The 26096-nt window shown below is 40.4% G+C and overlaps 2 protein-coding genes across 3 annotated transcripts in view; one reads left to right on the top strand and one right to left on the bottom strand.

Annotated features, from left to right (window-relative positions):
• Positions 1-32: 32 nt before the first annotated feature.
• SERINC1 (serine incorporator 1) lies at positions 33-15516 on the top strand. The gene is made up of 10 exons (XM_015407352.1): positions 33-195; positions 3659-3820; positions 6921-7081; positions 9410-9489; positions 9905-10042; positions 11079-11248; positions 11348-11438; positions 14649-14790; positions 14887-15117; positions 15362-15516. The coding sequence occupies exons 1-10, from the start codon at positions 157-159 to the stop codon at positions 15498-15500; spliced, it is 1353 nt and encodes a 450-aa protein (XP_015262838.1). The 5' UTR covers positions 33-156; the 3' UTR covers positions 15501-15516.
• A 69-nt stretch (positions 15517-15585) lies between these two features.
• The window catches only part of HSF2 (heat shock transcription factor 2), a 27793-nt gene continuing 17282 nt past the window's right edge, over positions 15586-26096 (bottom strand). Inside the window, exons 8-13 of one of the 2 annotated variants that reach the window (XM_015407350.1) lie at positions 25706-25851; positions 22823-23092; positions 22080-22185; positions 21745-21798; positions 21082-21166; positions 15586-20622 (exon numbers count right to left, since the gene is read on the bottom strand). In XM_015407350.1, coding sequence (XP_015262836.1) covers positions 20333-20622; positions 21082-21166; positions 21745-21798; positions 22080-22185; positions 22823-23092; positions 25706-25851 — 951 coding nt within the window. In that variant the 3' untranslated portion in view covers positions 15586-20332. The remainder of the gene's footprint in view (positions 20623-21081; positions 21167-21744; positions 21799-22079; positions 22186-22822; positions 23093-25705; positions 25852-26096) is intronic. The other variant, XM_015407351.1, reaches the window with a different exon arrangement.

Raw genomic sequence — 26096 nt, forward strand, 5'->3', positions numbered from 1 at the left:
GCTCTTCCTCTTCCGTTAATCCGGAAGTGATGCGCATGCGCCATCCGTAAAGCTAGTGAACGAAACGGGCTGGGGAGTAAACAAGGATTCGGTGTCTGCCTGTGTCGCTGCCTCCATCTTTAAAAGGGCGCAACTGACCCACCTACAGGGAGCGAGATGGGGGCAGTTCTGGGCCTTTGCTCCATGGCCAGCTGGGTAATGTGCTGGATTCGCGATGCCTGCATTGTCTTCACTCGGGGCGGGAGAAAAGGAAGGATCTGGGGTGCGGGGTGGCTGCAAATGGCAGCTGTACGTGGCTGCACGGGGGGCGCAGGCGCATTGGGGAGGGGGGCTGAGTGGCTGCAGCTTCTCCAGACACGCATTGTCACATCTTGTTTTATACTATTAGGTAGTCCTTTTCTGCCCACGGCCGGGGGGGAGGTCATTAAATTTTGCTTATATAAAGTTCTGCCCCTTCATTGCTCTTGAGTATTTATTAAATGCCTGTTCTGTCTGTTTACCACATTTTCCAAAACATCTAGGGCAATAATAAGAGTTACAATAAGTCTTCTCCAGCCATCGTTAGCAATGAGAGTTAATGGATTGATGAAGCTGCCGCTTTTATTTCATTTAGCTTCGTCACTTTCGTTTCGTTCTGTGCGAGGGTGGGTGTGGCGTCTCTCCGTCATGCTATTGTCTAGTTAGGTTTTGGCCCATGGGCATTTTCATTATCACTTTATTCCTATCCCACCCACATAAATCACTTATCAAGTGGGTCAGACCAGGTTTTCTTGGATTTGCAAGGTATTATATTTCTTGTGTCTGGTTACATTACTATAGCCCCTTATTTTTACAGCATTCCAAGCTGCCTGGCAAAAACTGGTAATTTTTCCTGCTGTAACTGATGTAGAGATACTATACATTTATGTGTGCAGATGCAGGTTGGTAGACATACTGTCTTAAACTGTAAGCTAATGGTACTTGCAAGGGATAGTTCACAGGCTTAGCAGGGCACTCCTATGCAGAGTTATTCCACCCTGTCCATTGATTTCAGTTGACTTCAACTGTAGCAATTATGCATAGGATTGGACTGTCAGTGTAGTTTTTAACTGTTTTTGACATCTTGCATTTAAAGCAGCATTGTCCAGGTATGTCATGGTAAAATGAATGCCAGGAAAATGTTGAATTTGGGGAGGAAAGAAAAGCAGCTAAGACACATCTAAACAACAGTGGAAAAACAGCTACATGAATTTGCTTCTTTTTGTATCAATATGTATTAAAAGGTTATTTTTTTACTACTCAGGCAAATTGCTGCTGCAGAATAATAAATGTGTAATGAGGAATGAACTGGGAAATTAATAAAACATTGCTAAATTTTGCTGATTTTAGTATTGGCGTTGCTGAAACATGAAAGGCTGCTCAAATTGGTATAGATAGTTTATCTTGGGCCTGAAAAACGTTACTGATATTTCTACTCCAAATATGCGTATTCTGACTTCTGTTCTGCATCTAGAGTAACCTACAGGGGTGTTGAACAATGTAAATATAAAATGTTATGTAGATGCAACTGACATTGGCCCTTGCAGTGGCTAGAATATAATGTGACTAATACCACATAAGGGAGACAGGTTTCAGCTACTTTTCTGCAGGGAAAGATTTTTTTGTACATTATCAGGCATTCAAAGATGTGAATTCTATGCTTTCTGAAGCCACATTACCCATTCGTGCACCTCAGGAATCTATCACTTAATTCCCATCTCATTTATCTGCACGTGTAGGGTATACCAATAAGTTTAAGACATTAATACTTACTGGCTCAGTTTAGACTACAGAACCAATAGGAGCTTGTTTGTGATGGACACAAATCTAGTTCATTGTTGTGTTTGCATTCCCTTCCTCCCAAGCAGTGTGCTATGCCAAGAATGAAGATTAATGCTTTCAACTAATTTTAGGATGTTGTGATGTTTGACTGCAGATGCATTGACAAACTGAACCCCCTCCCCCCTCCCATTACTGGTATTCTTAACCACATGAATCACAGTTAGTGCAAAGAAACAAACCTCAGAGTGTTAAGGTATCCCAAGCATAATAAATTGACATTAGTTAGAAATATGCCAAGGGCAGGGGAGGAGGGAGAGGTCACAGGAGCTTGACAGCTAGCTAGGTTTGTGCCTCTCACAAACAAGCTCCATTTTCTTAATGATGTCTGAATGCAGCCGATCAGACTGACTTTCTAAAGGTCTTGTCTGTAAAAACAACTGAAGGAGCACAAAGTTTTAAGTTGTTCTCTATTTTAATGTGATTGGGTTTCCAGTTGTGTATCTTGCTTGTACTATGAGAAACTCAGGTTTCCTGTAATCCTTTGGTATTAGCTCTGGTCAATAAAACCTTAACCAGCTTAGGCTACACACAGCTTAGAGACCTCTTGTTCCTCATGCTGAATCTAGAATATAGTTAAAAGGACTGCTATAATCATCTAGCTATTACTATATTTGAATGGCCAGAGAATACATATAGGCCTGCTTTGAGGTGGGAATGGTAGTCTCCTGTTACTCTAGACTTAGTATTTTCTTGCTATCTTGAGGGTTAGTTTAATTGACTATTTCTCTTACATATTTTTGTGTCCCTTTATTTTAAGTATCTACCATTAGTATTTGGGATAATTTCAAGTGCAGATAAGAACAGTGTTTTAGTGGTAAAAGGGAAATGTGTGCTCAGCTTTCTGGAATCTAGAACTGAGACTTGCTCTGATTGAAGTTGGGTTTAAGTAAGAGAAAATATTTTTAAGATTGAACTACAAGTTGTCCTTCATGGCACACTCTCTGGCTCCGGAGATATTAATGCAGCTTCTGAGTTAGAGGGAAATAATTTTGAAGACACGTGTTAAATAATGGTAAGTCTGTGTCAGATTGGAAGTCACACAGTTACTATGTTGCCACATGTTGTTGGTTGTTGGTATGTCTCCTTACGCAAAACTTGCAGTGGGCAAATGACCAATCATCTTTTATAAATAGTCTCTTGGCTGTCTTCGTTGTAGTTGGCACAATCAGAGTCAGTTAAGATGCAATGTTGCCCTGACCTGGATAGCCCAGGCAAGATCTCGTCAGATCTCTGAAGCTAAGCAGGGTCAATCCTGGCAAGTACTTGGATGGGAGACCTCCAAGGAATACCAGGGCCAGGACACAGCGGCAGGCAATAGCCACCAAGCCCCACTAGGGATTGTCAGAAGTCTGCTATGATTTCCAGGCATGCACGCGCACACACACACCAAAGATTTTTTTTTTAAAGATGCAGTGCTTATGGGGGGCGTCTGCTGTGCAACATCATATCTATCTTTCAGAAGGCATTTTCCATGTTACAGTACAAGTATACCAAATCAGGACCTTATAAGTCCTCTGCAGAAGTGCATAAATTTTAATATGGCTCACATTCTTTGAAATAAAGGCCAGGCAGACAAAAACAGTATGGGTTGTGCTATTGCAAATAGTATGAGGGCATGATCCTCAAATGCTGAAAAAACACCATCTTAAACAGAGTTATACCATTCTAAGGCTTAGAAGGGTAGAACTCTGCTTAAGATGGCATTGTAAAGGCAGTAGTTTAGCACAGTAACGTCACAATGATTGCATCATTCTTGAACTAGTTCTCAAAGTTTTCTTTTTAAATTTCTTTCCATCAGATACCATGTTTATGTGGCAGTGCCCCATGTCTGTTGTGCCGATGCTGCCCCAGTGGTAATAATTCCACTATAACAAGGGTGATATATGCACTCTTCCTTCTGCTTGGAGTGAGTGTAGCATGTGTGATGCTAATACCAGGAATGGAAGAACAGCTGAAGAAGGTCAGTTTACTTTTCTGAGAACTATGGTAGAGCTGATGACACAAACACAGCTGTTGAAATTTCCTTGGACTCCTCTGGTATTTCCCAGAAAACTGTTTGTTGCTATATATTTTTGTATATTTTATGGTTGGTGTTTTTTTTCAGTCTGTTGGATTAATTTTGCTGTAAGCCAATGGAGTATGAAGTGGCTTTATTGCTGTTTTTAAGTTTATGTTGCTGTTTGACTTTTTCCAGATTTTAAAAGATTTTGTTTTACATGTTTTAACTTTTGTTAGATATTCATTTAGAAAGGTGACATTGAACTGTGAATAATTACAAACTTTTCACAAACCTATTAAAATTGATAGTTGTGTTTTTATCTATAATTGGATTTAGAAAAATGTTTCACTGTATAATTGGTATGAATACTTACAAAGGTAGGTATTTGTAAGCATTCAACTGTATTGCTTTACACATATGCAGCCAAGTAAATAATGAAATAAATTCCACAAGCTATATATGCTGCCTTTCCAGAGACCTAAGACGACTCACATGATGCTGAAAATACTGTTTTTGTTGTGGTGAGTCTGGCCGCTAAAATTTTGGCTCCTGGATTAAAATAAAAAGAAGAAGAAGAGATGGTTTTGTACCGTAATCTTCACTATCCGAAGGAGTCTTGGAGTGGCTTACATTCACCTTCCCAACCTCTCCTCACAAAAGACACTTTGTGAGGTTGGGGGAGGGGGGGCTGAGAGAGTTCTGAGAGAACTGTGACTGACCCAAGGTCACCCAGCTGACTTCATGTGGAGGAATGGGGAATCAAATCTGGTTTTCCAAATTAGAGTCTGCCGCTCTTAACCGCTACATCAAGCTGGCTCTCCCGGTGTAAGGCCTGGTGTAGTGGTTAGACGGACTAAAATCTGGGTGACCCAGGTTTGAATCCACACTCTGCCTTGGAATGTTGGAATCACACACAACATTAACCTACTTTACAGGGCTGTTGTAAGAATAAAATGGAGATAATTATGTAAGCTGCTTTGAGTTCCCTTTGGGGAGAAAGGTGAGTGTAGAAGTAAATCAGTAAGGTAAATAAATTACAAGCCGTGGCTGGTTGACTTAGGCTGAGCCGGTTGAAACTGAATCCGACAAAGACGGAGGTCCTTTGCCTGAGTCAGGGCAGTCCGAAGATAGGGATCCCGCTCCCGACCTTTGTTGGGGCACCTTTGGTGCCAGCGCCAAAGGTTAGGAGTCTGGGAGTGATCCTAGACGCCTCCTTAACAATAAAGGCCCAGGTAGCAGCCACTCGCAAGGCAGCCTTTTACCATCTTCGGCTGATTAGGCAGTTCCCTTCCTCGAACGCAGTGACTTGGCGATAGCGATCCATGCAGTGGTCACCTTGAGACTGGACTACTGTAATGCTCTCTACATGGGGCTGCCCTTGTCTCAAATCCAGAAGCTGCAGCTGGAGCAAAATGCCGCAGCCAGGCTGTTGATGGGACTCCCAATCCGGGAGCACATCTAGCCTGTGCTCAAGGCATTGCACTGGCTGCCGATAGCATACCGAATTCATTTCAAGGTGCTGGTTCTTACTTTTAAAGTCCTTTATGGTCAGGGACCGACATACCTGAGGGACTGCCTTTCCCCACATGTTCCCCAGAGAGCACTGCGTTCAGGGGCCCAGGCCTGACTGGCCCTCCCGAGTCTTAAGGAGGCTAGGTTGATGACAACCAGGGCACAGGCTTTCTTGGTGGTGGTTCCATCCTGGTGGAATGAGCTCCCAGAGGAGATCAGGGCCCTGCGGAACCTATTACAGTTCCGCAGGGCCTGTAAAACGGAGCTCTTCTGCCAGGCTTTTGGAGCCGCCGCCACCTCTAACAACTAGGATGAGAAGCCCTGTTGCCCTGGAACTTATATTAACAACTGTGCCAGCCACCAGAAGGACACCTGAAAGACACCTATAGAAGACCTGTGCCGGCCACGGGAGGAGAGAGTGGATGGTAGCCATCACAAACTTTATAACAGCAAAACTAGCACTTATCATTGAATTGTAATATTTTAAATACTGTTTTAAATGTTTTATTATACTATTTAAATGTTTCTGTTGATTTATGTAAGCCGCCCTGAGCTGGCCTTTGCTGGGAGGGCGGGGTATAAATCTGAATAAATAAATAAAGCCAACATTGTGCACAAAACTGGCTTGTTGCACACCTCACTCCTGGTGTTCCAAGATACAAGCGAAAGACGTTTTCATAAATCATTTACAGTAACAGAAAGTATACATTATATTGGTGGCATTCAGATGTCATGTGAAACCAGCACTGAGACTTTATGTGCACGAACTCGGCTTTTTTGGGTTTTCACACATGCCTCTCCTCTTTCTTTCTTGTACAGAGAACAATGAAGGAGTCTTGGTTAAAAATACACTGTACATAAGAACATAAGAGAAGGCAATGTTGGATCAGGCCAATGGCCCATCTAGTCCAACACTCTGTCATACAGTGGCCAAAAACACCAGGTGCCATCAGGAGGTCCACCAGTGGGGCCAGGGCACTAGAAGCCCTCCCACTGTTGCCCCCCCCCAACACCAAGAATACAGTGCATCACTTGCTCCAGCCTGAGGGTTCCTATCTATACTTTGTGGCTAATAGCCACTGATGGACTTCTGCTCCATATGCTTATCTAATTCCCTCTTGAAGCTGTCCATGCTTGTAGCCACCACCACCACTGTAATACATCAGTGGATGTACCTAGGTATTAGAATTGGCTTTCCCTCCATAAACTGGTATTCTGGATAACTTTAATCTAGTCTTCATTTCCTTTCCACAAACTAAGATTCTAACTTTGATTAATGCAGTAGGCAGCTTTTTTATGTCATGGTGTTAAGTTTGTTTTAAATTGGGGGGGGGGGGAGAGGCAGGAATGAAAACTGCACATGGGTGAGAATGCAGGCTTAAGCCAACATTGTGCATAATGTGGCATATGACTTTGGCTCTAGCCTGCATTTTTAAAGGAGCTGTTCAGGGATGTTTTTCTTAATTAATAAGCAGTTACCGAAATAAAAGCAATAACAAATTGATTATTTGTGAACACATGTTGAAATATTTTTTGCCTTTTGGTACAGATTCCAGGATTCTGTGACGGCCATGTGAATTGTGATGTTCTAGTAGGGTACAAAGCAGTGTATCGAGTGTGCTTTGGTATGGCAATGTTTTTTCTCCTGTTCTCCTTATTGATGATCAAAGTGAAGAGCAGCAGTGATCCAAGGGCAGCAGTGCATAATGGGTAAGAGCAAATAACTGACTGTATGTTTCTATATACTCTAAACAAAGGTTAATGGGTGAAAAAAAATTCTTGGCAGCCATAGGGGTCACAGAACAAACTGGAATATTCTAGTAGACTTTAACACTTGGAGAATTTACATAAATTTGAACAAGAAAGAACCAATGTGAGCTCTGAACATATAAAGGTCTTGCAGAGTACCTTAACAAGACTGGAAATCTAAATTTACTATAATTTTTTTATTTATTACATTTTATACCACCCTTCCTACAAGGATCAAGGTGGTGTAAATGGTTGTCCGTCAAGGTGGTATAAATGAGTGATCCTGCAGCCAGTTTTAGACAATGTCAAGTTCTTGGAACATAGCCTGCAGCAGCACTTAGCAAAGCCAGGCAGATAAGAGGGTCTGTGGAAGTGTAATGGAATGCTTTACTCCTGCATCCAATTAGAAAGTCTGGACTAAACAGTTCTAACAGGACTTTGTCTATTCAAATAATTTAGCAGCAGATTTCTCCAGGATTTATCTATTAAAGACTGTCAAACTTTAAACCTGATAATACAAACAAATTAGGAGTGAATTCTGCTCTTTGAACTAATACCAACAAACCAGACCGAAAACCTTCAGAGACTTTTATCTTGTATTGAAAAAAACCCCTCTTTAATAAGCAAGACAATAGAAAGTGCAGGCATGTTAAAATTAACCCTATAGTTACTGTAAAAGCAAGTGCTAACATTATCAAAGTTTCTAACTTTTCTTAATTGTATTGTAATATTTTTTAAAAACAAACCAAGTTTCAGCCCAAGTCATAGACAGCCAGGAGTCTCACCTTATCATTTTTTGAGATTTCCTTCCAGGGAGATCTGAGTTAGTTATTACAGTAGTATATTTTTATAGAAAAATATCGGTCTTATGTTCCTCTAAATCTCTTCTATCTTAATTATGTGATTACTATCTAGACAAGTGATTGATTCTTAACTAAGTGTGAGATAATCAAATCAGGTGCAGATGAACTAATCGGCAGGTGCATATGAGATACATCTGATATGTCCTCGTTATCTTTTCTAAGACAAGATAAAGAGAGCAATTTAACCCTTATTCTCTGTTAATATCAGTTAATCTAACTTTTCCAAGAAAATTAGCTTCCTTCCACTCTAACTTTTATCCAGGCAGCAGTCGAAGGGAGTCAGCAGACGAGGGGAGTTTTAAAACAAATTCTCCACATATGAGATAGGTTTTCATCTTAACTAGCTTACTGTAACAGTCACATGGCAACAACCCACAGAGCAAACTTCCAAGCTCCTCTCAGCAAGCTAGCCAAACATATGTTTTAAAATAATAAACTATATAATAGTTTATTAAAAAGTTCCAGGACAAATTAAAGCTTATCCAAAAATAAGCCTTAAAAGCTTTAAAAAAACAACACCCTCTGTTTTTGTTCCCCCCCAAAAAATGTCCTTTTACACCTGTCTGTGTAATTACTTCATCCATTGAACAATCCTTTGAAGACATGCTACTGTTTTAGAGATGTAAAATACTGGATGAAATTGATTGTCCAGGACAGTCAATGGTACCAGTAGTGACAACCAAGAAATCTTTAAGGCCCAAACCTCAATTTCTTTCAGTGGATTATGTTTGCAGCCCAGTAGATGGCAACCCAGAAGCTCTAACTGAAATTAGGGTTGCCCCCCCCCCCCCCCCCCCCGCTGCCAGGTCCCACCGCATACTACCAATCAGTTGGCCAGAGAGGGGGAGGCCCAGGCTACATCAATCACTGGTGATGTGGTGATGTCATTTCCAGTGTGAACTGGAAGTGTCATCATCACATCGGTGATGTCCAGGCAACACTGGTATTTAGGCAAAAACTCTATAGTAGAAACCATTTTTACCATAGAGCATTTTCTGAAATACCAGAGCGTCATCCAGACATTGCAGTGTGATGATGTCCCTTCGGGTGCACACTGGAACTGATGTCACCAGTGATGTTGCCTGGGCCTCCCTCCTACACCTGGTAAGTCCCCCCCCCCCCCCCCCCCGAGGACCCCCCCCCCCCCCAATCCATCGCCTGTTGCCAGGAGGGACCTGACAACCCTAACTGAAATGTAGCCTGCAAGGCAGGCTCTGTCAACACTTGCTGGTATCATCTGTGAATATTTGTGTTTTCAAGGGGTTAGTTCTATTGGACTTTCTGCATACTATATAAAACACAATATTAAAGTGCTATTGCTTCAAGAAATACAAACAAGCATATATATTATTAATTGTGAAACATTAGGCATAAGTGCAGATTAAAATACTTGTATGGCCTTGACTTTGATGGTTCTGTTTTTCAGATTTTGGTTCTTTAAATTTGCCACAGCAGTTGCAATTACAGTTGGTGCATTTTTCATTCCAGAGGGACCCTTTACAACCGGTACGATGGCATTAAGTCATTTTAAATGTGAAGTAACCATTTTATATTTCAAACAGAAACAGTTTCATCTTCATCTGTAATTGAAGTGCTTTTTAGTTTTAATATAATGATTCGTTGTTTTGAAGGAAGTGAGTAGACTTTTTAAGTAAACGCCTCAATTCTCCTTCCCAGCTGTAACCAAGTGCTAAGTATGAGCAATTACATGAATCCCTTCTGCCTTTTGTTTTCTTAACTGTATGTTTAGATTTTATAGTCTTTGGGAAAGACCCGAGGTGTTGTTATTGTTGTTAAGCTCTTTAAGGTGACACTTTGGTGGCACTGTATCTAACAGTCAGTAATACAAATTTGGACTGAGAAACCATTTTGTTTATGGCAAAGTTAACGTGTCTCCCCACCCCCCACCCCAATTCCCCAGTATGGTTTTATGTAGGCATGGCTGGTGCTTTCTGCTTCATTCTTATCCAGCTGGTTTTACTAATTGATTTTGCCCACTCATGGAATGAGTCCTGGGTTGAAAAAATGGAGGAAGGAAACTCAAGATGCTGGTATGCAGGTAGGCAAGTATATTTCATTTAGTATGTTGATCACATTATGGTTAAAGGACCCGTAAGTGCAGAGCAGTGTGCTCTTTGAAGCCAAGTTGCTTAGGAAGGAGGGATTTCTAATAGGATACTGGCATTATCAGAGACCTGATCAGTTGTTTGGGAGTGCTAGTGGAGGAAAGACTCCAATCATACTTAGGCAGAGAATATCCCTTCCTTCTCCTCCCCCCCCCCCGCACCCAGTTCCTGTGCCCCTTATGTTCTGAGAGATACATACTTTGTAACTCTTAGTATTAATCTGTGGGAGATGAGGATATATTCTATCCATAACTAGTAATGCTGGAGTCACATTCCTGCATACAGCTGCTCAGTTCTGGTTTTCCCACACCATGGGATGGATCTGATGATCTATCAGTGGAAAGTGGCAATAACCATGAATCTTCCCCAGAAGCCATTTCCAAACCTGGGAAAGTTTAATCTCAGGCTGTTGGGACCCATGTGGAATAAGAATCATGTGGGTCAGGAGACTTCAGTGGGGTGGGGAAAGTGGACGGAATAATATTTTTCACCTTCTTTGATAGGTGTAGCTTTACTGATGGAAGAGAAGAAAGGGAGCAGTTTCACCCTCCCCCTACTATAATATTCTGACTTGCATTGTTATTACTCCAGGTGGGTCTGGAAGCTGTAGAGTCAGAAATGGTTGCTGGAGAGAGGGAAAGATCCACAGCTATTGCATGGTCCTTGTGTGAATTGAACCTCATAGATGCAGCATGCCCTGCAGTAATTTGCAGGTGGAATTAATTAATGGTCACTGGATTGAGTCAGTAGTTTGAAATTATATTGCTTTTGTTAGGTGATGCTGCTAAGGTCTATTGTCAGCGAATACGCTCTTGGTTCAGAGATGATCTTGGCTATTGGAATTTGTGGACAGGCTGCTACTTTATCTAACTGTTCTGTACTCTAGGACTTCTTTCTGGACAGCATGCTAGTAAGACCTGTTTCAAATCCACCCATTGACTGAATCCAGCTTTGTTTGCTTATCCACAGCTTTGCTGTCTGCCACAGCCCTGAACTACCTTCTGTCCTTGGTGGCAATTGTCCTGTTTTACGTTTATTATACTCACCCAGATGGCTGTTCTGAAAATAAGGCATTCATCAGTGTCAACATGTTGCTGTGTATAGGAGCATCTGTCATGTCAATTTTGCCTAAAATTCAGGTATGACAATTGGTTTCAGTATTTGTTGGAGAACTGCCTTATATTTAAACTATTTTGTGAAATTTGTTGTTTATTTTTCTGTGTACTCTCTGCACATAGGAGTCGCAACCAAGATCTGGGTTGTTGCAGTCATCTGTGATCACAGTGTACACAATGTATCTAACCTGGGCAGCAATGACCAATGAGCCAGGTAAGATTTGACCTTGTAATATTTATTTACCTCATTTATACCTTGTATCTCTCCATGATGAAGTGGCTTATGGCATTCTCCCCTCCTTTGTTTACATAGTTCTGTAATTATGTGTGTATATTTGCACGGTGTGCAGGAACTGGTTTGGCTGATTCCCAAGCTTATTGTGCTCTGTTATGCTTTGGGGTGATGTGTTTCATGTTCATGGTTAAGATTACTACAGCCAAGACTTACTCATACCCTGGAGTTGACATAGGTCAGTTAGAGGGAGGTGGCATTTAATTCATTTCTTACCATATTGTATATCATATGAAGTCATATAATGGACTGGAGATATTTTATGGGTGTGTCTGCGGGTTACTTGTATGTAAAGTACCATCAAGTGACAGCTGACTTATGGAGACCCCATAGAATTTTTAAGGCAAGTGATTAAGCAGAGGTGGTTTACCATCACTGTCCTCTGCAAAGTCTTCTTTGGTGGTCTCCCACCCCATCTCCAGGGGTTACTTCATGTATTTTAAATTGTAATTTGTAAGCAGCCTTGAGCCACAAGGCGAGGTGGGATATGAGTATTTTTAAGTAAGTGAAACATTATGGCAGGGAACTCTTTATGATTTAACTGTACCTTTGCTCAAATAAAAGGTGAAAATAAAATTTCATTTCAGAGAATATTCTTTTTAAAAAGCTGTTGTACTTAAATGATAAGTCAAGGGTTGTCCTCCAGAGTTCCTAAGTATCAGCAGTGATCTAAAGGAGTCTGAGGAAACAAAAGGCTTTTCTGTAAGGTGTGCCCATTCCAGTAGTAGTCATTTTGCATAAATATTTATTTATTTGCTTCGTGTATACCCCCCTTCCCCCAAATGGGGACCCAAAGTGATTTACGTCACTCTCCTCTCTTGTTTTATCCTCACAACAAACCCGTGAGGTATGGTAGGCTGGCCCAGGGTAACCCAGCGTGACTGGCCCAAGGTAACCCAGCGAGCTTCTGTGGCTGACGCAGGCCTATCCAGACTAAGATCCCGACACCCAGCAATAAGATCTGCACAAATCCTGCAATCCCAATATTTTGATCTAGGGAGTGAACAGTTGTTAACATGGATGCAATGAGTTCCACCTGATACCCATAACCTGATAAAACACCAAGAGGCTTGCAGGATTTGACTTGCCACATAAAGTATGGAAGATTACTAATGTTGTGCAGATTTGTTTACATGGGGAAAAATACCAGGACCTGAATGTGATTATGATGCAGCCTGCCAAACTGTTTTCCATCTGTCACAGGAATGTGAGCTTCGTGCTTTCCAGGGAGATGTGGTGGAGCTCTTTGAACTCTCCCCAGCTGCAATTGAGTGGATTGAAAATTTAAATATTAGTATTTAGGGTGATTGCCCAGTTGGTCTGCATACCCATTGTATCAACTTGGTTTCATATTGTATATTATTTGCTTTTTGTGTGTAACTGCCATATGATAAATAATAATAGTCTAGCTCTTGTATACACACACACATACACACACATGATGGACACGGGTCGCTTCCCAACTCCCAGGCAGATTCCCCCCCCCCCCCCAAAAACTTATGCTGCCCCCAAGTAGCGTGTATTTCTTCTTTGTCTTAAAAGACTTGATTGTCTCACCCTTTGACAGATATATTTTGGCTTTGGACCCAGCACAGGAACTTGAGGGAAAAACAGGAGCCCCCTTGTCTTAAACCCTTTGAAATGGTACTTGAGACTGTATAACTTTTAAAACAGAATAAAGGAATTTTTATTTGACAGGCAGGGAATATATGTGTGTATGTATGTATATATATATATGTGTGTGTGTGTAATATGATATGAAGTCAAGGTTTAGAAATACTGAGGTAAGTTATATTTTGTACAGGAACGAATTCTTAAGACAAAGAAGAGTGTATTGTAGCTTATTTTCAGAGATTTCTAAATCTTTTCAGTGAGAGGTATTTTGTTTTTATTTCAGCAGTTTCAATATTACTTCACAGAGTTTCCTGGAGATTCGCTCTTAGAGAATCTTAACTTTTCCCCTTTTGAAAAACATAGTTTTCCACTAACTCGTGAGGTGTCTAAAGCTTATTCCCTTCACCACAGACCAGGGTTCTCCTCAGAGCGCAACCCATTTTCAACTGGCAGGAAGGAGTCTCTTCTCTCAGAAGAAGAACCTGTCTGACCAATCCTGTCAGAACTACTGACTCCAGCTGTCTTTCTCAGAAGCTGACTCACTGGAAAAGCCCTTTTCCTTCCAGTACACAGCTGATCATATACTTTCTCTCAGCTCATGCTCACCAATCAGAGAGCATGTAGAGCAGCCAATCAAACAAGCTCTCCACTTCAGGGAAGATTAGCTCCTGACCCCCCAGGCTGTCTGAACTAGCAGCATTTTAAAACCTGCTTTTTATGTGCAGTCCGTCACAGGTGCATTGCCTTTTTGATTGAAATGTTGTTATGCACTTTTCAGATGTTATACTTTTAAATGTTATACTTTCAACACACTAGTTTATCCTGAGGAGATACTGTTTGTTACCTTGGAACCACCCACATACTGTTATTGTTGGCACTCAAACTAACACCAATTCTCTGCCCCAATGATGTTTTGTTGCTTGTTTCCCCCCCCCCCCCTTTTTATTCATGCACAAGCTGATTGCCTTAGCATCACTGCAAGGTTCTCTTCTATATGTGTATGCCATTTTGAATGTACTGAAATTGCAAACTTGTTTCTGTCTTTCCCCACTCCTTTAAGGAAGTGCATCCTTGCAATGTCCAGTACTTAGATGCAGGCAGCACATGCCACTTGGAAACAAGCTTAACCCTCTTTAAGTTTAGATATATAGCTAGTGCTAATCAAGCACAACACAAAATCACCCCATGAGAGGTGGTCTTTGGTTGGAAGGACCTTACATATGTGTCTGTTTGCAGTTAGCTACCGAATGAGTAGCTCAATAATCACACCTTTAGGCTATCTGAAGATAGCATACAATTAAACTTTGTTGGTCTTAAAGGTGTTATTGAACTGAAACTTTGTTCTGCCTTAGGCTGTGTAAAAGTTAGCACCTACTGTTGCTGTATAACAATGTGAATATTATTTACATTGAATGACCTTAATTATCAGTTTTCATTTATTGCAAAAGCAGAATCATGCTCAGTTGAGATAAAAAGTATCAGCTAGAAATGTTCACTTTTCTGTTTTTTCTAACGCAGACAGACAATGCAATCCAAGCTTGCTGAACATAATTGGCTATAATTCGTCAAGCACTGCAAGCCAGGGCCAATTTGTCCATTGGTGGGATGCCCAAGGAATTGTGGGGCTCGTTCTGTTCTTACTGTGTGTACTGTACTCAAGGTGAGGAGAACATCTGGGAAGAAATTCTTACAGCTTCATTTGTTAGAAATGATTTAAATGGGCTTTCAATAACAGTGTCGTCTTTTCTGACTTCAGCATCCGGACATCCAACAACAGCCAAGTAAATAAACTGACACTGACTAGCGATGAATCAACACTGATAGAAGATGGACTACCCAGGAGTGAGGGCTCCCTTGATGATGGAGATGATTTCCACCGTGCTGTCGACAATGAGAGAGATGGAGTTACTTACAGTTATTCATTCTTTCACTTCATGCTTTTTCTTGCTTCACTTTACATAATGATGACTCTAACCAACTGGTATAGGTATGTAAATATTATGGGAAATTATGGCACACAAAAAAATTTGTCAGATTCTCAATGATGTTGGTTTCAATAGTGGTAATCACTTGTAAATTTAGGACTAGGCCAAATGACGGACTCAAGGTCTTGTCTTCCACTACTTTGGCATAATTAGAATTTTCTTCTTAATTTAGTTAAAGTAAAAAGTAACATTGACAGAAAAGAGGTTATTTTATCGGAAAGACTTACGTCCACCCCTCTTTTTCAGCCCTGATCCTGCTTCTGAGGAAATGACCAGTAAGTGGCCATCTGTCTGGGTGAAGATGTCTTCCAGCTGGATTGGCATTGTCCTCTACGTGTGGACTCTGATGGCTCCACTAGTTCTAACAAACCGAGACTTTGACTAAGCCAAGCACCTCATCTGCAGGAAGTTGTTTTGGTTGCTTACTTGAAGCTAACAGTATTCCTTACAAAGATGTAATTGTAAATATGTGTGTGTTGTGTTGTGTTCTATCGACGCATTTTACCCTGTCTTATTCTGCATGGTTACTTTATAATCATGTTAACCTGCCATTTCAGTGACTGTTGCTGATGATCACTACTAGGTTCACGGCCATGCTAAATGTGATGATGGCTGTTCTGAATGTTTCTTCTATTGTGTAGAAAGAGATGGGGGACTGTTGGGTTGGATCCTCAGCAGTAGGGCAGAGTTCTGCTTCCCTGTGTGCTCCCCCCTTGTAGGGAACAAATTGGAAGTCTTATAGCATGGGGGGGGGAATTGCCAAAAATCTCCCTCCTCTCCTTTGCTGTCAAAAAGCCATTCTATTGGAAGAGCTGCTGTGGTAATATAACAGCACCCAGGATCTTGGGCACTGTTTTACAAGTAAGTATAGAAGCCTCACTTGCCTACAGCTGATATCCTTGCAAACACTTTACTAGGTACTGGGCTTCAGTACTCAAAGTGACACTGGCTGAAAGAAGGGTTGCAAGGATGTAAACCAAGGGAGGGAGATGCCTTGGCTCACCTCACCGCACCTGCACACCCCTTTTGCTTTGAAAATGGGATTCCCCCATCCTGTCAGTCTAGGGGATTGGGTCAATTCTGAGTTTAATGCATGAAATGGCCATTGTCACATCTAGTTTGGATCTTACTGCAAAAATACTGTCAGCAGAAATTAAGAGTGATCTTTTTCATGAAACTCTTTTAGCCCCGTGAAAATACATTTCAGTTTTGTCAAAGTTTAGTGACAAAGAAGGCATTTTACCATGGTTCAAAAATATTCTTACTTTGAACTTGCGCCTGCAGTATTGTGCTTCCTTGTTCAGTACAATCCTCCCCTCCTTTTGGTAACCACAGGAGGACTAGGATCCACATATTGCAAGGAAGATTCTTTCCTTTTGGTGTTCTGAAGCATCCATTTTAAGGAAAGCACTCTGTAGGGCATTGCAGTTTAGCTCGGTTTGCAATGAAAGGCAGTGTTTTGGAGCACTGGTTTTTTTAATGAAGGCTTTACACTCCACAAAATGTCAATTTATGCTTTGAAAAATTAACTCTATAGAAATTTGGCTCAACTCTGCTACTCTTGTGCTGAGTGACTGATAATGAAAAGTAATTGAAAGCCAGATATTAGCTGCTATAATTAAATGGGGAACCAGTGTGTGTTGGAAAATTACAAGAAAGCTGGGGTTGCCTTTGACAATCCTCTTGGCCTTCTTTGATTTTGCAGGGTAATTTCAGTGCAGTTCACACATTCGTATTTGATCCTACCTTTGCCTTGCTGCCACAATCTTGTGACTGTGGTGTGTGCACTGGAAAGGTGAAGAAGTTAAGGCTATATGAGAGGAGTTGATTGGCTGCTAGGCTTTGAGGCGACTGGTTATTTTAGAGAGCCTGGGTTTAGGTCTGATGCTTGGAGGTGAGCAGATCATCTTCGTTTACAGCTCTGATCTGTGAAAGCTGGAAGCCTGAGCTGCTTCAGTGAACTAGATGCAGACTGGCACAAGAAAAGGAATGTCTAATCTAATAATGAGCCTTTGCTGAAAGAAAAGCGGCAGCAGTGGACTGTCTCTGATCTGGGAGGGCAAAAACGGTGACCTAGCTGCCACTTTCAAAAAAAATTGGGTTTAAAAAGCTGACTGAAAAAGGTTGTTTTGTTTTTTTTTAAATGGGAGTTTGTGGTTGCAAAGCTGAGTTGCATAGGGCCTTGTATTCTGTTGATGGTGCTGACTTCAGTGCCTCAGTACAGGGCTGGTATTATTGGGATGGAGAAATCGTTAAGTGTTTTTAAGGTTTCACTTCAGATTTTAACAACAGACACTCATGAGGTTTCTGGATGTGAGAAATAAATGCCATGTTAGTTTAAGAAAATGAAGTGTGTTGCAGTGTAATATTAGACCTATTAAAATGCATGGTGTATGCTTGTTCATTTTGATAGAATGCTTTTTAAAAACTTTACCAGTGCTTGAATGATTTAGCACAAGTGGTAATTGCAGTAATGGAGGCCTCAAATAAGTTAGTGGTATCCTATTGCAATAGAACACAGTCTTGGTGTCAGGATTTGATTTTTAGTATTTTTGCAAATGCATTATATAGATGCTTTTTATGCTATTCTAATCTTTGCTCCTTTAGGTGTGTTGTGTAGCTTAATTTGCAGTTATCTCCTCCTTTCAGAAACACTTCACTGAATAAGCTAATGTGATTTGTATTAGTTGCATTTAAAGGAATTGCCTTCTGTTGCTGTTTTCCACAAGGATGCTACTGGTTCTTCTGCTGCTTGACTATCATTGCTGGCACATGGGTTTATATTTGGGAGATCTTGTGTCTGCTAGATCTGTTTTGTATGATCTTAGTGTACTTGGAAAACTTAAATATGCTTTAACTGGAAATACAGTGATAGCTTATTCCAATTTAAGGTTGTCCAGTTGGAAGTGAACTGTATTTTAGTTTCTGCAGCATTCCTTATACTATTGTGCACTTATTGCTTATTAAATTTAATTCAGTTTATTCAAAACAGTTGTGATGTAAACTGACACAGATTAAGTTTAACACAAAAATGCAATTTGAAGGTAGATTTAATATTAAATGTGTAGTCAATGTATGCTGTACCAATCAATAAATGTTGAGATAAGTTATGTCTTCTCTCCTGCAGAATGAATCTAGTAAATGATGAAAGATTGTGGTACCACGGCTAGTAGCCACTATTAGACCTATCCTCCATGAATCTGTCTGATCCCCTTTTAAAATTGCCTGTGGCCATCAGAACTTCTTCTGGCAGTAAACCACATTTTAATCACTTGTATAAATATGTATTTCCTTTTGTTCCTCATGAATCTACTACTTATCACTTTCAATGGATATCACTGAATTCTACAATTAGAGAAAAAGTTTAGTCCAATTTCTCTACCCTATGCATTTTATAAAACTTTATGAAGTTCCCCTAACCAGCTGTCTGTTTTCTAAAGTGGGAAGCCCTAGACTCTTCAGCCTTTCCTCAAGAGGAAAAGTATTCCAACCCCCTAATCTGCTCACCCTTATTTATTCCTTCTCTCTGCTCCTGTCATTTAACAAATTTGTAATCCATATGAGGACCCATCTTATCTCATGGTGAGGCAGGAGTTCCTTTTCTAGAAGCCATGCTGATTTTCTGTCAGCAGGTTTTGTTCTATGTGCCTAATAATTCTGTTTTAATTTCTCTGGGACATATAGGCTAGTCTGAAATTTCCTGGTTCCCCTCTGGACACTTCTCCAAAACTCAGTGTAATATTTGCAACTTACACTTCTTTTGCCAACCCTGTGCTCTGTTCACATAAGGAAGCCTTTTAGGCATTCTTTTAGACTCAGCAGTGCCTTTCGTAACCTGGGTAATAAGTTTTAGCCTGGCTTCAATTAGTGCAGTTTTAAATAGCTTCCAAGCATCCTCTACAATTTGACTCGTTTCCCTTTCAGCTTCCTTTGAAGTATTCCCTTCATTTTTATAAAGTTCCCACTCTTGAAATCATATGTTAAAGTTTTAGACTTCAGGATAACTTAATAGCATTGTGGCCACTGTTCCCAACTGGTGCAACAACGAAGTCCAAGGTCACTACCCCATCATTGGCTCTCAATTGTTCCAGTACAGAGTCATTTATGATGTCTTGGAATCTCATTTCACACATTTACCCAGTTAATGTAACTGTAGTTGTTCAGAAAGTATCACAACATTCTCTCCTTTAATCACGTCTCTTATTTTCTTCCCCATATCAAAATTGGCTTCAGGGGTTTGATCAGGTGCATGAGATAGTACACCATCCATTTTTAAGTAATCTTTATGGGTATTTCCATCAATATCACTTTTGTTGGGGAGTTAATCCCCCTAATGTTTTGTAACACCTGATCTCTTTGGTATACAATGCAACACCTCCCAACATATCCCTTCCTACAGAGCTCATACCCAGAGATCACAATCTCACATATCCCACCATGTTTCTGACACAAAGCTACTATGGTCATTTAGCACCAAGCACTACTATTCCCCCATCTTAACTTAAAGGCATTTTAGACATCTGGATCGTTTGTCTCCATACATGACCATCTTTTTCCATTCTATTCTACTCCAAAGTTCTATTGTGATCCTTCCAATATTACACCACCATCCTTTTCCTTTCCCCCTCAATCAACCTTCCTACTTTTGGGGGGCTAGCTCCAAAATAGGTCTTACATGCACAACCATCTACTTTCCCTGCGTATGAAAAGACTGCTGGGTGAAGGGAAACAAAAAGATCCAACTGCAGAATGAATTCTGATCACCGGCTCCAAACCTTAATGGCTGTAAAACTGAAGATGTGTCAATGGCACACCATACTGTATTCTGGTCCCCTAACAGTTTTATTTAAACAAAGCTGCAAAAATAGAAAAACAAAGTACAGAAGAATAAAACTGGAGTGCTATATCATTCCTTCCCCCATTGTACACTAATGAATTACTTGAGTCATACATTAGGACCAAAAGCAAACAGAAACCGTAATAGGTTAATTGAGCATATTTGATTACCCAGTATATTCTGAATATGCTTAGTTCCAAATAGACAGCACTAGAAGTGTACTAATGTGACCAAACTGTAGGTTTGTATAAATGCTTAAACTGCTTTGACTGAACTTGTGTAAAAGTGACAGAATTAGCTGTTTTAGGTTCCACATTATATGCTCTCACAAAATTCCATTTACAAAAGATCTAAATAAATACTCTGTCTCAACACTTGTGTTAGTTGCTCAATAGTGGCATATCAGTGTCCATTGGCACAGGAGCAAGTTCACACAAATAAAACAGTGTAGCTTCACTGGCTTCTGCTTCTGTCAGCGGTTCTAGACGGACAAGTTTGCTTTGGGTTGGCTGAGGATCAAGACTGCTTTCCAGGAGTTCATCTACTTCTAATGGTTTATCTATAGAAGACGCCACTTCAGATGTGGGATTCGTACTCTCTATCGTCGAGCTGGGATTTCCATCAAGAAATGCAAGAAGGGGGAAAGCAGTATACTGAATAAGTTGTTTATCTACAAAAAGAATAGAAAAAGCCAAAACAATTATTTGTCAAATATAATAATTTTTACAGCCAACCACCCCCACTACAATTCCTTGTCCAGACATGGTCCATTGCACCAAGTTGCCTGGTCCTGGTGAGTCCCCTGTCAGGGACAGGAAAGGGGATCAATGGGACAGATTGGGAAGCAAAATAAGCCCTGAAAAGGGTCCTGCCCCAAAACATCGTATCCCGGCGATTAAGATCTCAGAGGACATCCATTCTTAAAGATACAGGATGCTACTTCTCTTAATGGGGGGGGGGGGTAATCTACCACTATGTATGTATTTGCATATATATTTAGATTTTTCAGGTTTTTAGAATGATTTGTCTATTCCTGACTCCAATCTTTGCATTTCAGTATCCACAAATGGGGCTCTGTTAAGTATTAGAGATATACCTTCTATCTGGGCTGCAGTTAGTGTATACCAACCTGACTTCGGGTTAGAATCAGACACATCTTCATCAGCTGGGTGAGTGCCATTTGTCTTCATAGATTCAATTCCCTTTGTCTCCAACTATGGTATCAATACAGAAATCAGACTTCAGTAAGTCATTAAAAACGGACAACCAGCACAAATTCAAATCTGCAATGACTTTTAAGAGGTAGTTAACATACAAGGTATGTCTAAATGAATGAAACACGGTGATATGTCCAACTGCAATAATCCAATACTCAGAAGCTTATTTAGGAGTTAAGGCACAGAAGTACCCTTGTTTCCCACCCCCACTAAGTGTTTATTTCTTAGTCAAGAGACAGACTCAAATAAGGGGTGCATTAAAAATAACAGTTTCAAAATCAGCTCTCAATGTGTGCAGTGTTTCTCTGCTAACAGATCACACTTTGAAAAGCACTACTGATATGTAAAACTGTACAATGCTCCTACCAGAATGAACCAGTCTCCAGTATATAACATTAAAATTATTTAAATGCAGATGGGTAATTTTTTTCAAAACAAATTTCTAGCGCTGGAAAGCAGCATCAAACAGGTTGTCTGTAATATATTTCCTTGCTAAAACATACAAAAATACAGTAACATGCCGTTTTAACTGAGATAATTGAACACTGGCTCATTGCTGTGCTCTTCCCACTTACTTTTGTACTACTGATATGACCTGTAGGATTCATCTGCACGGAACTTGAAAAAAGCTGAAGACAAAGCACAAATTTCTGTATTATAGATCTGAACTTATAGTCCAATTACAACTTGATCTTTTATTCCTCAAAACACAAGACTGCAGACAACTGCAGATTAAGTACAAACCACCATTTTGCCAAAAATTCTTCTGAACTCTCAAGTTCACAGTTGTTAATTATACAGATAATCCTTGCAGGACAGAAGTTTAAAAATGCTAACATCTATACTTTCCATGAGAAAGGACTTTCAAAAGAAAAATCAGAAGCCAAAAGAAAATAGTGTAAATATTTACATCTACTAGAAGATCTGGGTCTATGCTGAACTGCCGTCCTGAGAGCATGGCCTGGAAATCCTCTAAACTGCAATCAATGCTCTCAAGGTAGTCGAGAAGCTCAACCCTGAGACAGTACAAGAAAACACCATAAGATTCCAGCATTAAGGAAGAATTGCACCAATGAATCAAAATAAGGTGCAGAATAGCAAGTCATCTTCGGGTTCTCAAATGTTATGATCAGGAACACAAACCGGGTACCTCTTTTCCCTTTAAAGCTGGTGATAAGAAATCCAAAACACTTTCCTAGCCCCATAAGTTGTACTCTAAAATTTCACACTTAAAATTGTGATCCCCACTCCCTGTTGGAAAGAAAAATATTTAAGACTACCTGCTCAGAAGGCAGCCATTAAGTATCTGAATACAGTTCTCATAGTGGAATATCAGACAGCTAGAAGATCCATGTTGATCATTAGAAGTGGGACACACTAATAGTGCTTTTATGCTTTTCACAACCCACACTATGTAGAAATTTGTCACTTTAAAAAAATTACAGCAAGTAGTGCAATTACTTTGAAATTACCTCTTACCACTGAATTCCAAACTGGAAATAACCCAAAAACAGATCAAAAGCCAACCCTCAAGTTACATGTTTCAGAAAATAATGTTAAAGTACAAACTACCTTGTGCAATTCACATTGAAATTCTTAATCAAGCACCACCATGAACTTTAGAACTTTAGAAATGTCAAGAAAATTACTCACTTTCCAAGCAGATTGATATTCTGTGAAATCACACCATTCTCACTGAGTATAGAATCCATCATTGAGACTGGGTCTTCTGCAGTTAAGGTTGACTGGCTGTTTAACTGCACAGCACTGGACATTAATGGGCTTGAACCATCAGTGGAAGGGCTGACAGAACCACTGGATGGAACGGATACTGATGCAGCACTTGTGTTTTCTTGAATTATAGGACCATAATCCTCCTCCTCATCATCTTCTACTATTACAATATCAGGATAATGGCTACAGCTGCAGTACAAAAGAAAAAGAGGTGAAGAAGCAATCAGTAAGCTTCTTCAGCCTGCTTCAAAGTACTGCCTTCTCTGAAGTTCAAGATACCCTAATAATAGATATTCCTTTCTTTGGAACAGGAAGACTAGACTTAAAATACACTTACTATTTACAGTGCAAGCCAAGTGTTCATGTATAGCGCATTAGTAATCCTCACAGTAACTCTGTAAGGATGCCAGCATTGTACACTCTTATATACAGCTGACAGTGACTTGTAAAAACACCAAGTGGCCATAGACAACTATAGTTTTGAACCAAGATCAGACTAGCTATCACTTGCGTTTGGTCACAATGCTTGTTTCCTGTGCTAGAATGACACTTCTGCTAGTGGAAGGTGTGTTTACTTTTCACTGTTTCCCTCATCATACTTCAGATCCCCATATCATCCCCTGTGCAGTTCCTGGGTACTCCTGAATCCCAGAGGAAATATTTCAAGAGGCATGATAAGTGCAGGAAACTTTTGTTCTATGACGAAAGTTCTCCTTGGAATACTCTGGCTCCAACCCACTGTGCTTTTGCAATAAATTGTTTAGAAACACATGCTGAACAGGTATTAGTAGTGAATAAGTAGTCATACTGCTGTATTCTACTCATGTTCATAAACCCCTACTCTTATCACCTATCATTCAGGCAATAACATGTTGCTGCTACTCCTTTACTTATATTCACTGTTAATTGCTGCGCTATACAGAACAGTGTACTAGAAATCTCTTTATGCTTGCTATAACAATAATGAAACATCCCAGGGAAATTTCTAATTTAACTAATATTAGTAAAAAGAACAGACCATGAGTCAAGTGATGGCAGCTATGAGTAGAAAAAAAGTATTACATAAAAATTAGGTTGATAGAGGATATAGTATCTGGTCTCCATTCAAACAAGGTGCATGAACTTATCATATAGTTGGAAGGGACCTACAGGGTCATCTAGTCCAACCCCCTGCACAATGCAGAAAATTCACAAATATCTCTCCTTCACACTCCCAGTGACCCTTGCTCCATGCTCAGAAAGGGGGGGGGGGAGAACAACCCTCCAGAATCCCTGGCCAAACTGACCTGGAGAAAAATTGCTTCCTGACCCCAAAGAGGCAATCAGCATTTATTTATTTATTTGTGCCCCACCCACCCCCACTAAGGTGGGGTCAGGGCAGCTTACATAAAATAACAATAAAACAGCAATATAACTATTAATATAGAACACACAACATAGTTATTAAAAACAATTTACATGATGATGATGGTACAGTTATGGTACATTATGGTACATGATGGTACATGATGAATGTACAGTCAGCGATAAATTCCACTATTAGCGGGCTCATGCTGGGAATAATATTGGCACAGGGCATAGGAGGTGAAATGCAGCTCATTACCTAAACACCGGGCAGAAGAGCTCTGTTTTCATGGCCCTGCAGAACTGTGAAAGGTCCCGCAGGGCACTGATCTCTTCCTGGGCATGTAAGAAAAGGGCCACAAAAACTAAGCACTGGTGCAACCCTTCCTGCCCTCCCTTGTGATCTACCTAAGTTCACAGAATCAACATTGTTGTCAGATGGCCATCTAGTCTCTGTTTATCCTAGTATTATGGAAGGAGACCTCACATACACACCTTTCCAATAACTGAATTCCTGACTCCATGCTACATATTTAAATGTAAGTTTATAACACCCCTTTTCTTGATCAGTTAAAGCCAGATTTTATGATAGACACACAAGCCAGTGAGGTTCAGCACTGTAAAACAGGATCCCAAATTTTACTGATAAAAAGCATCTCCAATGCGCAATTTCAACTATGCTTGAGTCCAGTGGCACCTTTAAGACCAACATTTTATTCCAGGTATAAGCTTTTGTGTGCACGCACACTTCTTCTGAACTTTGTTCTGCTGCCTCAGACCAACATGGCTACCTACCTGAATCTATTTTCATTTCAACTATGTATCTCTTCCTACTCCACTCCTATAGGAAGTTGTCTGTTGGTGATGATCCCCCTACCCCTATAATCATGCTAATGTCAGGGGACCCCTACTCTGACACCATCTCTGAAACAGTTTAAAATATGGCTCTTAGCACTTCACAGCCACATATCTAAATATGTGTAAAAGTAAGACTGGCCAACTTGCTCCCCCCACCCCCCTTAAGGCCTCAGTGAGACAGGCTCTATGATGTTGGCTTTTCCACCTCCTCTTCAACCAGGCTAAATTATCTTTGAAGATAGCTTAGAACATGCAGCAACGTGATTTTTCACCAGCATTAGTTACAAGATCATTCTACCTCAAACTTGAGAACTGTACTAACTTTCACCATGGTTCTGCACAAGATTTCAAAGACCTGGTAATTACCTATCTCTACACAGCTTTGAACCAGACTATCTGAAATGCCTGTCTTCCAGCTTGGATGATAGTCAGGGACTCTATTCTGTAAACTGCTACCAGCAGGAACAAATTAGATAAGCATCAGCAATAGGGTCTTCTTTACAATAGTACTCAGACTGTGGAAATCCCTTTTCACAAAGGATCTCTCTAGACTTTGTTTTTATGCTTTATTTCAGTAAGGCATGTATGGACACTTCTTACTTTGAATCTGAAGCCATGTCCTCACTGGTTTCTGGCGTAACTGGAGCTTTTTCTTCATCACCAACATCATCAGTGATATCATAAATAATAATATCATCTGATAACTGTTCTCTTTGCTTTAGGCTGTCTGCCCTGTTGAGTGGTACCTGCACAATCAACAGGAAGAAAAACAATTTCTTAGGAAGAGAACTCTTCAAATAGGCCTACTTCAAAGCAAATCAGAAACTGATTACAATGTAGCAAACTCATGGGTGGTATCATTCCATCCATCCTGATCACCCTCTCCATACTATCTGCACTTCTTTCCCTTCATGTGGCACCCCACAGCCTTTCCCTTTTCTCCCACTCACCCTAGTTTTTCTTTCTGATTCCTGGTCTTCAGCTTTACCTC

The sequence above is a fragment of the Gekko japonicus genome, unplaced genomic scaffold (genome assembly GCF_001447785.1).
Source record: "Gekko japonicus isolate JY-2015 unplaced genomic scaffold, Gekko_japonicus_V1.1 scaffold252, whole genome shotgun sequence".
Classification (NCBI taxonomy): Eukaryota; Metazoa; Chordata; class Lepidosauria; order Squamata; family Gekkonidae; genus Gekko; species Gekko japonicus.